This window comes from Toxorhynchites rutilus, chromosome 1, assembly GCF_029784135.1.
Source record: "Toxorhynchites rutilus septentrionalis strain SRP chromosome 1, ASM2978413v1, whole genome shotgun sequence".
NCBI lineage: Eukaryota > Metazoa > Arthropoda > Insecta > Diptera > Culicidae > Toxorhynchites > Toxorhynchites rutilus.
The window spans coordinates 35,717,410-35,730,994 of record NC_073744.1 but is presented as its reverse complement, the minus strand read 5'-3'; the positions used below and the strand labels follow the sequence as shown (position 1 = coordinate 35,730,994).

The following is a 13,585-nucleotide window of genomic DNA, read 5'->3' as shown; positions in this document are numbered from 1 at the left end:
GCGGAATTTCCATTTAAAGCAGATTCTGCTATTAACGCGGTTTTTTTACTCGGATTTTCCTATCAACGTGGGTTTTTACAATCCCACACGTTTTTCTACTTATTTTCGAAATTGAATAAATTTATTTTTATTTACCTCTGAAATTGAAAACGGCTTATCATAATAATGCAAAACTTAAAAATAGCCAATATGAAAGTAATCGTGCAGTTAGTTCTCTAATGGGACTAGAACTAAATATAGATAAGCCTAAAGGTGAGATGTCCCAGAGGTAAAAGCCTCGATAATTTGATAATCCGCGTAAGAACGCGTTAATTGGAAGATCCGCATAAAAAAATTAAGCCAGTTTCTTTTTCTACTTATTTTCGAAATTGAAAAAAAATATTTTTATTTACCTCTGAAATTAAGAACGACTTATCAAAGCAATGCAAAACTTTAAAATAGCCAATATGGAAGCAATCGTGCCGTTAGTTCTCTAATGGCACTAGAACTAAATATAAAGAAGTCTAAAGGTGAGATATCTCAGAGGTAAAAGCCTCGATAATTTAATAATCCGCGTAAAAAACGCGTTAATTGGAAGATCCGCATCAAAAATAAAAATAAATAAAAAATAAAGCCAGTTCTGTTTTCTACTTATTTTTGAAATTGAAGAAATTTATGTTTATTTACCTCTGAAAGTAAGAACGACTTGTCAAAGCAATGCAAAGCTTTAAAATTACCATATAGGCCATATAGGTTAGTACTTATAAAACCAGATGGATTCGGTTAAACCATTTCTCTACAAAATATCCAATCGTTAGAATGAACTAAATGAAACAGTTTTACCGAAAAGAAACCTCTCTCTCAATCATAACAGTTACTAATTTATATTATTTTCCTTTCTCTCTTCATTACTTTTCATGCGTGCCGACTCATCCACTGCCCCATCCGTTGGACACAGGACTCGCTAAGAAAAAAGCAGCAACCGCCAGTCAGTAGCACACCAGTATCTTCCAATGGGCCCCCGCCTCCGTCGGCCGCCGCTTCCTCCACCAACATAGGCACAGTTATCACATCGCAGAGCTTCACCAGCACAGCGGTAGCAGCCGCTACAGCCTCTGCCGTCGCCACCGCCACCTCAATCTCATCGGCAACAGTGACAAACACAGCACAACCCACAGTCCATAGTGCGCTCTTTAGTTCCGAAAATAAGGACGTAAGTTTTTTTTGTCTCCTGCGTCTCACTAAAGATCGTTTTGTTGTAGGATTTCTGTTGTTTTTCTTTTCTCTCAACGGGGTAAATCGATAGGTGCTAAAAATATAGTATTATGTTCAATCCACCCCACGCAGGATGAAGGTTCTGAAGGTACAGAAAGTGCAAATGAGTGGGAAGATGTTTGCACGGAAGAAGATTTGCCTAGCGAAGATAAGAATAAAGGTGGGCCGTCGTCAGCGGCTTTCCATTCGAGCGATGAATCTTCAGCCCAACCAGATTCCTCTGAAGATGCTAAAGACGTTGAAGACGCTGATGACTATGATGATGATATTGAGGAAGAGGAGAAATATGGAACTGATGAATCGAAAAAAAAGAGTATGGTTGTAATTTCACAGCCGTGTGCGAAATTCTTGTCATATTGCAACCAACAAGATCGTTTCTGTTGTTGTACATCATGAATGATGTACAAACTTGCAATACAGTGTATCAATTGATTTTACACTCACTGTGCACACCTAGCTGATCAAAATTGTCAAAATTGTGAATAAAAACATAAGTCACCTGAAAAGTTCAATGTAAATTTTCTTCTGCAGAAAATAAGGTTCTCATTGCTAACAAGTTTTTTTTTTGATGTTTTTCGTTACGTGAGTGTTTTAGATTCACTTTCCTTCCATTTCCTCGAATCAGCGGTAAATTTTCTTATTTTTACTCCAGAAATATTGATGTTAAAAGAATACTAATCAAGTCGGGTCAGACGGACACTTCACCGAATTAAAGGGCGAACATTTTGTTTTCAAAACAGTTTGTTTAAATCCTCCTTTTTTAACAGATGCCTATGTTTGCAAGAGCAACCAGATATCAGCAGAGCGGTTTTCAGAACGTAATCCGAATCTGTCACTCCGAATGCCGGAAGCTATTTTAGGCCTATTTGAACATCTTCAAAACATCTCGAGTACATAAACTTGAATTTTCAGTTAATGTCCATCTTTCCCTTCAAGTATCCGTTTTCCCCGACTCTTTTTCATTTTTTCAAAGATGCCGGACACATTAATTTTGCAAAATTTCTGCCTCAAAAGCAATTTTTGTTATGAGAAGAAACCTAGACTATCGAAAAACATTTTCGAAATTGAATTCATTTTTCTCAAAAACGTATTTGTCTCCTCTTCCAATGTATGGGTGAATTGTATAGCTATTCATAATTTTTTTGTTCAAAATTTATACACTAGGTCCACGGACGTTTCCTATATATCTATCTCTACGAACACGCGTCAATTTGACGTCAATAAAATGTGTAATTTGTTGCTCACAATAACATAATAATTGATACTGATTCAAAAAATATTTTAGTATTTCATTTTTCAATACTCGAACTAAGCAACTGAAATTTTCAAAATCTCTTCGCACTCTGACATCAATTGATATTCTGTGTTTGCAACAGTTGTTTATCGCTTGTTTCATTTGAGATAACGATATCGGATAACGAAGATAACGGATCGAACCATTGTCGGTACATTCCTATTTGTTATTGTTGTGATGTTTGCAAAATTTTGTTTACATTACGATCGCGTCAAAATGACGCATATCCGTAGAGATGGGTATACCACATAGTTTCAATATTTCAACGCTTTTGAAGAAAATAGACATCAATATTCACCTCGATCAATGCATAAAAGTCATTACTAGAGATGGAATAAAAATGCAGACGATTTTGAAATTTTACTCATAAAATTCGAAATGCGCAAAAACAACGTGACCCGAAAACCTAGTGTTAAAGAAACATTGTTTTGAGAAAAGTGAATTTTAATTTTCAAAGTATTTTTTTTCAATGTAACTCTTCAATTTTTTTTATTTTTAAATGAAAACATAACTAATTGTTTACATTTCATTCTTCAACCAAAAGGGGTTTTGAGTTGAAATTTTTCCGAAAAAACAAAAATTTCAAAAAAAACACTCAAAAACTATACCTACAAATCTTAGGTCAGAGAATGAAAAGAATGAATATGTTTAGGTCTTCTTTAAAAAATATCGAACAATATGAAAAAAACCGTTCAAAGAAAAAAGTAAATTAAAATTCATTTTTCTTAAAACGTATTTTTTAAATTCTGAAAAAAAATATTTGAATAGTCTATGAAAATATTAGCAAGTCAATAATCGGGTTACTTTTTTATGTTTTGTTTGAAATATTACCGCTAATGTTCAACTCGTAACATTTTTGTGTGTAAATTGTCGCGATTGACATGTTCTGCCAACTTTTTTGCTATTTAGAAACATACTAGACACATGTCAAACGCGAAAATTTTCACACAAAGATGTTACCAGTAAAACATTATTCTTTCGGAATTCTCCATACTCAAATGTCATAGATTCTAGAAACTATTAAAGGGGTGTAGAGACACGAATTTCGGACGCTTTTTCGAGCTCCGTAAAAATAAAACAAAGAGTATTTTTACGATCCCTTATATCATTATTTGTTCATCTATTTTTTAACCATAAAACAAACATTGAACGGAGAAAAAATATTCATAACTAAAATAGTTAAGAGTTGATGAAGTGAGAGGATTCACACAAAAGTGGTGCCATGGCGTACACGATTCCAACCCTTCTGGTCATCTAGAACAAAAAAAATCGGAGATATTCTGAATCAGTAAAGATGCCGCTATCGCATGAACCTCGGACAAGTCGAAAACATCTTTTTTGACAAAAATAGCAGCCGTTTGAAAAACAAAATGCGGTTCAAAACCTTTTTTTCTCACGTTTCCTGATTCTTTAAAAATAGTAAAACTTAAAAAATATCATTTTTTAGAGGTTCATGCGATAGAGAGATGCCTGCAGATTGTATCCATATAAATTTGAATCGGTTCGGTAGAATTTGAGATATCGTGTACGCCAGTTTGAAAAAAAACTAGTTTCGAGAAAAACGCGTTTGAAGTTCATTGCTTCGGCCGTACCAGGTTAGATATCGCATCACAAAAATAGCTTTAACTCGGTAAATAATGGTATTTTCGATAAGTCCTTTCTATGGTATATTTTTCAATTCCTAAACTACAGAAATATGAAAAAAAAACATTTGATTTTTTCAAATTTCTAGACTAGAATACTGCCTTAAAGATAGAAAGTTTGATGTCTTCGACAAAAGCTCACATTTTAATGAAATCTAAAATTTTGTCAAATACACTACAAGCAAACCTTTTTTTGTGAGGGGGATAAGGATCGCACAAAAAGTCGCATTAAAAAAATCGTGCAAAACCTCACCAGCAGCATTAAAAAATCGTGTTCGGTACACATTTTGAAAAAAAAAACTTTTTTTGTGCATAAAAAAGTTCCCCCCAAAAAAATAACTTAAATCCACGCCATTCAACTTTCAATTTCCTTTTGTTTCCCTGCTTTGTGGTTGTGCGTGGCTGTTTTGTACTTTTAGTTGCATGTCGAAACGTGTTTCTGTTAGAAATCATGTTAAACAAAAACTTGGAAAAAATTAGAGCATTTGATGAGAGGAGGGGATAATTTCAGAAGTGGATAATTGAGACCCAAATATACTTTTTTCGCACTGAAATGCATATAAACCATCGAAAAAAACTAAATGGACGATAACTTCGTCGAATATGCTTCTTTTCATACACCACACAAAAAAAAAATCGCACAAAAACCGCGCAAAAAAAATTCGCCCAAAACAGGTTTTACTATATATCGCTACTTGACTTCAAACAAAATTAAGATTAGTTGTGATTGTTCCACAGAAAACATGAAGAAGTTGTTGTTAGAAAAACTTCTTCCCTGTAAAAGTGCGTATCTTCCGATGTATGGGTGAGAATTTTTATTTATTTTTCAGTGAATGAAATTTTCATTCTGCATCCAAATTTTCCACTCCGTAAATCATTTCCATCCTTCCGTCAAATGCAATATGTTGTTGTGTATAACATGATTCCCAATGGCAACCAGCCCCGGACACCAAGATGGTAGAGAAGCCCGTTCCGGAAAAATCCGTCGTCAACGCCGTTTCTACCAAGCCTGCTAAGAAGAAGCAACCGAAATTCCCGTGCTGGTTCTGCGGTGATTTACACTTTGTGAAGGAATGCCCCTATCAAGACCACAGCTGTAGCAAGTGCAAATGGAAGGGGCATAAAGAAGGTTACTGCTCATCCGTGGAATCAAAACCGAAGTCTGCAAAGAAATTCGAAAAACCGAAGTCCAAGGAATATGTGAAGTCCAAAGGAATTTCGGTGAAACGCATCGATCTCCAAGGGAAGAGGAAATACGTTACCGTCGGAATCAATGGCAACGATTCTGTTCTCCAGTTGGATTGCGTTTCCGATATCACGATCATTTCTACGCAAACCTGGAAGGCGATCGGAAAACCAGCCATCAGCGAAACCGAAATCACCGCCATCAGCGCTTCCGGAAATAAGATCGACATGACTGGTGAGTTCCTTGCTGAATTAACCATCCAAAGCGTGACGAAAGCAGGCATTGTCTACGTGTCATCAAGCTCCGACTTGGATGTCCTCGGAATTGAAACAATCGACCTATTCGATCTGTGGTCAATTCCATTCAGATCGCTGGTTAATGCTATCCATCATAGACCGGAAGACACTGAGCAAAAGCTGCGTGCGAAGTTTTCTGAAGTGTTCCAGAGTACACTAGGCCGGTGCACCAAAGCGAAGGTTAAACTCTACCTGAAGCCCGACGTCCGTCCAGTGTACTGTCCAAAGAGACCAGTTGCATACGCTGCCCTTCCAAAGGTGGATGCCGAACTTCAACGTCTTCAAGACAAGGGAATAATCTCACCAGTGAAGTTTTCCGACTGGGCAACCTCGATAGTCGTGGTCCGGAAGTCAGACAACGTTTACGATGCCCATCCGCTTCCGCATCCAGATGATGTTTTTTGCTGATCTGGTTGGTTGCGGTATTTCTCCCAACTCGATCTATCTGATGCGTACCTGCAAGTCGAGGTTGAGGAGGAATCTCAGAAGTATCTAACGATCAACACTCATCGTGGACTGTTCAAATACAACCGTCTGCCGCCTGGAATCAAGTCCGCTCCTGGTGCGTTCCAAAGGATTATCGATAATCGATATCGATATCGGCATGGTCGCTGGTATTCCTGGAGTGAAACCGAAGACTACCGCAATTTCGCAGATGCCAGCTCCAATGAACGTATCACAGCTTCGATCGTATCTTGGAGCTATCAATTATTATGGGCGTTTCGTCAAGCAGATGAAGGAGCTGAGAGCACCCATGGACTACTTGCTGAAACAAAACGTCAATTGGGAATGGACTGCAAGCTGCCAGAAGTCATTCGACAAGTTCAAAACGCTTCTCACTTCCGACTTGTTGCTGACGCACTTCGACCCGAACAAGGAAATCATCGTAGCAGGTGATGCATCCAAAGACGGCTTGGGCGCTGTTATTATGCATCGCTTCCCGGATGGATCAGTGAAGGCAATTTCGCACATTTCAAGATCACTGACTCCTGCAGAGAAAAATTACGGCCAGATCGAGAAAGAAGCTTTGGCGCTGATTTTTGCTGTGACACGATTTCATAAGATGTTGTTCGGCCGGAAATGTACCTTGCAGACTGATCACCAACCACTTCTCAAGGTGTTCGGAAGCAAAAAAGGAATTCCGGTATACACGGCCAACCGACTTCAACGCTGGGCGCTTACGCTGATGCTGTACGATTTCGACATCCAGTTCGTGCGCACTGAAGAATTTGGACACGCGGACCTCCTTTCAAGACTGATGAAATGCCATGCAACAGCCGATGAAGAATATGTCATTGCTTCTGTACAAATGGAAGCCGATATCAACGCCGTTCTCAGTGATTCTACATCTAGTCTTCCCGTGACGTCTGAAATTATCGCTGCTGAAACGTCAAGAGATCCTGTTCTCCAATCGGTGGTGTTCCATATCAATGAAGGATGGCCCAAGTATTCCAAGGAAATTGATGATCCAGTTGTTCAACAATTCTTCACTCGCCGAGACAGTCTGCAGATCGTTCAAGGTTGCATCATGTTCGGCGATAGAGTCGTTGTGCCAGACCGTTTTCGCAAACGCATTCTCCACCAACTGCATCGAGGCCATCCAGGAATGGAGCGGATGAAATCCCTAGTGAGGAGTTTCGTGTACTGGCCCAACATCGATGATGTCGTCGAAGACTACGTCCGCTGCTGTAGATCCTGTGCTGAAGCTGCTAAGTCACCACGCAAGACGGACCTGGAGTCGTGGCCCATTCCATCGAAGCCGTGGGAACGAGTCCATATTGATTATGCTGGCCCAATCAATGGATACTACTACTTTCTGGTAATCGACGCATATTCAAAATGGCCAGAAATCTATCGCACTCGAAGCACAAGTACAACAAAGACACTGGAGATACTAGACGAGATATTTGCAAGATGCGGCAATCCCAAAACTCTCGTCTCGGATAATGGATCGCAATTTGTTAGCGCCAGATTCAAGCAATTCTGTGAAGAAGCTGGAATCACCCACTTAACGATTGCGTTCTACCATCCACAGTCTAATGGACAGGCTGAGCGCTTTGTGGACACACTCAAGAGAGGACTCAAGAAGTTACGAGACGGAGGAAATCATCCAGCAACTTTCCGACATCTTCAAACTTTCCTTTCCGTTTATCGATCCACGCCCAATCGAAGTGCTCCTGATCATAAGTCTCCTGCAGAGCTTTTCCTTGGTAGACCCATCACTACTACTCTGGATCTGCTCAAACCCCGGAAGACACCGACACCAGCTGTAAACAGTAAGCAAAATAACCAGTTCAATCGACACCATGGCACCGTCAAGAGAGGGTTCTGCACTAATGATTTGGTGTATGCAGAGGTTCATCATCGCAATCCTGGCATCATCGCAGTCCTCCTGGCAAGGTGATCGAGAAGAAAGGTTCCGTCATGTATGCTGTCCTCCTGGAATCCGGTCGTCTTATCCGTTCTCAGACGAATCAGCTACGACAGCGTCATCTGGAATCCACTAGTGATGCTACTGAGACAAGTTTGCCATGGACTATGCTGCTTGAGGAATTTGGTATGCAAGATTTGTGTACCCCATGCCCCAATGAAACTGCCGATCCTGATTTGGAAAAAGCTTAACAACCACCCGAAGTACTGCCCGAGATGCCACCCTCAGGTCAACAACCACCTGAAGTACTACCTCCTACCGAACCAACATTGGATCAAGAAGAGGTTCCAGTCCCTGAAGCCGTTGTTGAAGTCATTGAACCATAGTGCTTCAATCAACCCGTTCGTAACCGAAGGCTTCCAGCATGGCTTGCACCGTACGATCTCTTTTAAGGGGTAGATGTTCCATAGAAACCACATTAGACGATCATCCTAGAAGCCCATGGATAATCAAGCTGGTTGACAGCATAATTTTCAGTATTAAGTATTGTTCCAACCTCCGAAGAATACAGACATACTATCAAATAAGTCTTTCCATTTGCTGGAGTCTGTAACAAATTCGAATCAGTAAGTTGTAATCAAAACCTGAAATCAATTTTATCGATCTGTCTCGGTGAATCTTCTATATTCTATATTCAAAATACTGAGTCTGCATTTGGACTTTGAAAAGCAGGTCTGAAATTAGTATCTGGAATCTGAAATCAGGAATCTGCTGTGAGAATATGGGATGTAAATCTATAAATCCGCGTAAGAAATTCAAAATTTGGAACATAAGGAAAAATTTAAAACGCTGTTAGAACTCGTCTCCGAATACAACGAAATTTTGAATAACGGTTGACTTCGCCGTTTTGGGATTCTTTCTCGTAAACCTGTGAAAAAGTTTTTTATAAAAATGATAATCAATTAAGTTTACTCAAGCGCAAGTTTATGTTTGTTTCAAATTATGCAATGATCTATGGTTTATACAGAGCAGTATCAGGAAACTGAGGTGTAGAAAACCGTGAAAAAAGTGGGGTGTTGTATGTTTCTCATAATAGAAAGGAATTCTAATTTGACTCTCAGTCCATTACTTGGATGAATAATAAACTCATGACGACAATTTTTGCTTGCAGAAAATCGACGATGATAGCAGTGGCTCCTCCAGCACTAACCCCGCGATAGCCGCCGATGGCAGCGACGACAAGGATGGCGATAAAGATAGCAAGAAGAAGAAGAACCGATGCGTAACCTGCCGCAAAAAAGTTGGACTGACAGGTAGGTTATGATTGTGTTGTGTTTAAATGTACTCTTATTTTGTTGATTTGCTTCAACGCGTTGTGCCTCATCGAACTTGAACTCTTGTTGTGTTCTTCTTCCTCCAGGCTTCGAGTGCCGATGTGGTGGTCTCTTCTGCGCGATACATCGATACAGCGATAAGCACGATTGCTCGTTCGACTATCGGGAGCTCGGCGCTGCGGAAATTAGACGTAATAATCCGGTCGTGGTTGGAGAGAAAATTCAAAAAATTTGAACACTCGTGCCATCTAATATCTATTAATATACATATATAATTCAATTTAATCTTAATGAAATATAAATAATAAAAGAGAAAAAAACACAAGAATGCAGATATGGTAAAACACAACAGAGAAAACCACACAGAGCAAGCAAAACAAGCAAGCGTTTAAGAACAGAATCCTTATACATATTATTACAATAATGGATAATTAGAGAACAACCACGCGAACGAAAGAGAGAGAGGAACGAAACAAACAAAAAAATTAAAGCTAGTAATTATTATTACTTTTCATAAATTTAGTGAAGTGAAAGGGGAATAAAGCTGGAAATATAATTTCGAGATGTTGATGGAAACAATAGAAACCACCTCACACAAACACGACGAAACACATGCAGCAGAGCAAACCCACACACACACACCCACCCACCCACATAAATAGGGATTTTGTTGATTGATTGCAAACCTGTTAGGGAAGTGGTCAAATGAATGTTCGTGTGTGTGTGTGTGTGTGTGTGTGCAGACGCTTAGCCATGTGTTCCTGCTTTAATCTGTGTGCGTGTGCGTGGACTGCTTATTGGAGGTAAACTAGTAGTGACAGTGTTTCTTTGTATTCTCTCCTATTTTGTAAACAGAAATCTATTGCATAACACCTCGTCTCGTCTCTGAGAGTTCAAACGTTTAGGATGATGGATGAAAACGTAAGAAACAAAATTCAAACAAGGCACAGCACGCTATTACTACCTATTGCTAATTATAGAATAAAAGTGAGCGCAGAAAGAGAAGCGAGTGGAACTTTTTTTAGTGAGTATTGAGTTGTACTAATGTGGCTCTAGCGGGTTAAGGTTTTTTTTTGCAGTAGGAAGGGAACATTATGCATGGTCGTTAAAATGATAAGTATAGGTAGAACGCAGGCAAATAATAAGTGAGTAAAATCAGTCCAGCCGGAAGGAACAGCGAGAGCATAAAACTAAACCTAAACTAGTAAGGAAGGAATCACTTGTGTTTCTGGACGTAGGACGCAAACAAAAAAGTATATTTTAGTAACAAAATGAAGAAAATCATGCAAAAAAAGAAAAACAAATGAGAGAAAGAATAAAGAAACATACACACACGAAAACTTCTGATGCGATGAAAAGTAAGTTCAGTTGTAAAAAGAGGATGAAAGAAACTAGGTATGAGAAATGATATTTTTTTCTTGAAATTAATTTAATTTTTTAAGTATGCTACACGGAATGGAATTTTATGAACCTTAAGGAAGTATAAAAATAGTGTGTAACCGCAGTTTTTTTCAGAATATTTTCTATATAAAGTCTTGGTAGGGCGCAGAGTTTGGATTGTGTTTATCCAAACCAAAGAAAAGATAGATTCGAAATAGATACGATGCAATCACTATTTCCTTCTTTATATTGATAGTAGAAGAAGGAAACAGACTTTATATGTCGTGTGAAACCTTCCGCTTCATATTAGAGGAAAATCGATACAAGTTTGCCATTTTCATAACTCATCTTCAAAACAGAGAAGTGTACAATACAGACTGGCCTTCGTATCTCTTCTATTGCCGGTTGAAGCAGAATAGACAAAATAATGCTACAAAAAATGCAACTTTTTCTAGTCCGTCGTTTAATGCAAACAAATTGGTTTCGGCATTTACATTCGTTTGTTACCACGAACACACGCACACAAACAATGATTTCAATCGAATTGTTTGCTAAAATGGTTAGAATACACATACACACAGCCTAAGTCACTTGGTCTTGATTTTACAAATTTTGAGTTCATTCAGAGAAGGGGGAAGGAGGTGCGGTCGAAGAAAGCAAAAATGAAATTTCAGTGCAATCATAATAAGTTTTACCCGCATTAGTGTTATTCTTTCGTGCTGCTCCTCCCAATTTTTACCATTCTGTCCGCTCCCCGGCTCGAGAGAGTGAGAGAGAATCCGATCTGTACTGTCCACATTTTCGTTTTCTAAAACCGTTTACGTAACAATCGTGGGTTCAAAAATACCCTTCACCCCATCGCAAACTCCATCACTGCTCCTCGTTCGTTCAACATATTGCAGCTCTTATTTCGCGCACTCCTGCGAGAGGACCTGAGAGGAGGTGTAGATGAAGCGCTTTGTACAGATATAAATATATTATTTAAATTAAAGAAAGAACAATAGGTCGAAGAGAAACAACTACTGCGAGTGTAACATGTATCCTTTTCACACATTAAAATACGGGCGGAAGGTAGAAACATGTTTTAAGTGTTTAACAATGCAAACCGTTTATTAAATGTGAGCTATACTACTAGAATTCGTGAAAACCTTAGAGAGAAAGAAAAAAAAAGATAGCTACGCGTGATGTTTTTGTTTTAATCTGTTCCACTATTATTTTGTTCGTTGTTTTCCTACACCCCTCGTTTAGATCATTGGAGATCCTGTTTGAAAGAAAAATGAAGCGATTGAAAATGTATATCCTGTTCGTACTTTTTTAGCTTTTAGTAGTTGGTGGCACCTCAGGTTCTTTATATATTTTTTTTTCTTTTCTAGAAGAGTTGATTTTTTAACATTCTTGTATAGTTGCAATTCTTGATTTTGTGCTGTTTAGTGGAAAAAAGAGTCATCCATGCACTCTTATATACACGTTAATAACATAAGTAAATCAAAATACATATGCTTTTTTCCGCTGCGGTGACACCTTTCCGGCAAAAAAAAAGAGTGTGAATAACAAATCCAACAAAAATCGACGCAAGAACACGTTTTCTCTTGATTGATTTTAATTATAGCTTTAAATTTCTGGATGTGGATTTTATTCCAATTATATTGATATATTATCACCAAGACGAAAGAAAGAGAAAATGAAACGAGATATAATGTGACTTTCAATTTATAACCTTATTACATTTAAACGCAAAAGGGTAAAACACAACTCTAGTAAGCTATATTTGCTAAAGAAAAAGAAAGTGAAAAAAAAACCAATTCATGTGTATAAACAAAACAAAACAAACGAATTACTATCTCTCTAAGCGAACAAAATGGAAAATGAAAACCCACACACACACATCCATTTTTGCGTGGAGCGGATGGGAGGAACAGATTGCGCGTACCTTAGCTCTGCAGCGGAGATGGAAATGAAAATAACCGGATTGGATTGCTATATTAATGTGTAGTCTTTTGCGTTTTCGTTGTTCCACAGGAAACACTAGAATCACACACACACACACACACACACACTCCCCGGTTGGTCTCGAAAAATGATTGGCAAACAAAAGCACAAAAAAGTAACATGTGTTGTGGTCTAATCACACACATACACACACAATCGGCTGCTGTTTGGAAACGGGCAAAATTCAAATGAAAAAGAAACAAAAAAACAATTGTAGTTCTGTAGTTGGAAGGCATCCTGTGTGAAAAATGCAAGTTTTTATTATATTAATCGAAGTCAGTCGCCAATCTGTGTGAAGTGGGGGGAATGAAATTAAGACAAGAGAGAAAAGAACAAGCTACTAATTAACACAACATATTTTGACAATGAAAGCGAGAGTTAAACAAGCAAACAAACAAAAATGAAAGGGAGAAAAGCAAACTACACTGTTGGAAAACACGAAGAAAGAACAGCAAACTTATAGCTATAATTTTCGTTCAATTACACGATTATTGTTTTTAAATCAATTGAATTTATTCAAATAAAAAATATACCCATACAATAAAAATAATCGGGTGTTGTGTGCAGTCATGTCTCGCTGAAGCATTCCGAAAACATCCAAGTAGCAAAACGGTTTTGTTTGGTTTTGTTTTCACAGAAAATTGTGTGGAAGGCTATCCTCTTCCAGTGGGAAGTCTCGATTGGAAGCCGCATGTGACTAGTGTCTCCATGCGGAACCCAACCCTCTTTGTCTGTTTCGAAAATTGCGAAACGAAGGTCACGGAGTGGTATGACCTTTGTTCCAACGACGTATAGATGATGCTTAAGAACTCTACCAATACGTCAGAGTTCCACCCAA

The 13,585-nt window shown here is 38.4% G+C and overlaps 1 protein-coding gene across 1 annotated transcript in view; it reads left to right on the top strand.

Annotated features, from left to right (window-relative positions):
* Positions 1-13,297, top strand: part of LOC129780316 (AN1-type zinc finger protein 6-like) — a 41,766-nt gene extending 28,469 nt beyond the window's left edge. Inside the window, exons 4-6 of the mRNA XM_055788434.1 lie at positions 938-1,192; positions 9,216-9,357; positions 9,465-13,297. Coding sequence (XP_055644409.1) covers positions 938-1,192; positions 9,216-9,357; positions 9,465-9,613 — 546 coding nt within the window. The 3' untranslated portion in view covers positions 9,614-13,297. The remainder of the gene's footprint in view (positions 1-937; positions 1,193-9,215; positions 9,358-9,464) is intronic.
* The last annotated feature ends 288 nt before the right edge of the window (positions 13,298-13,585 follow it).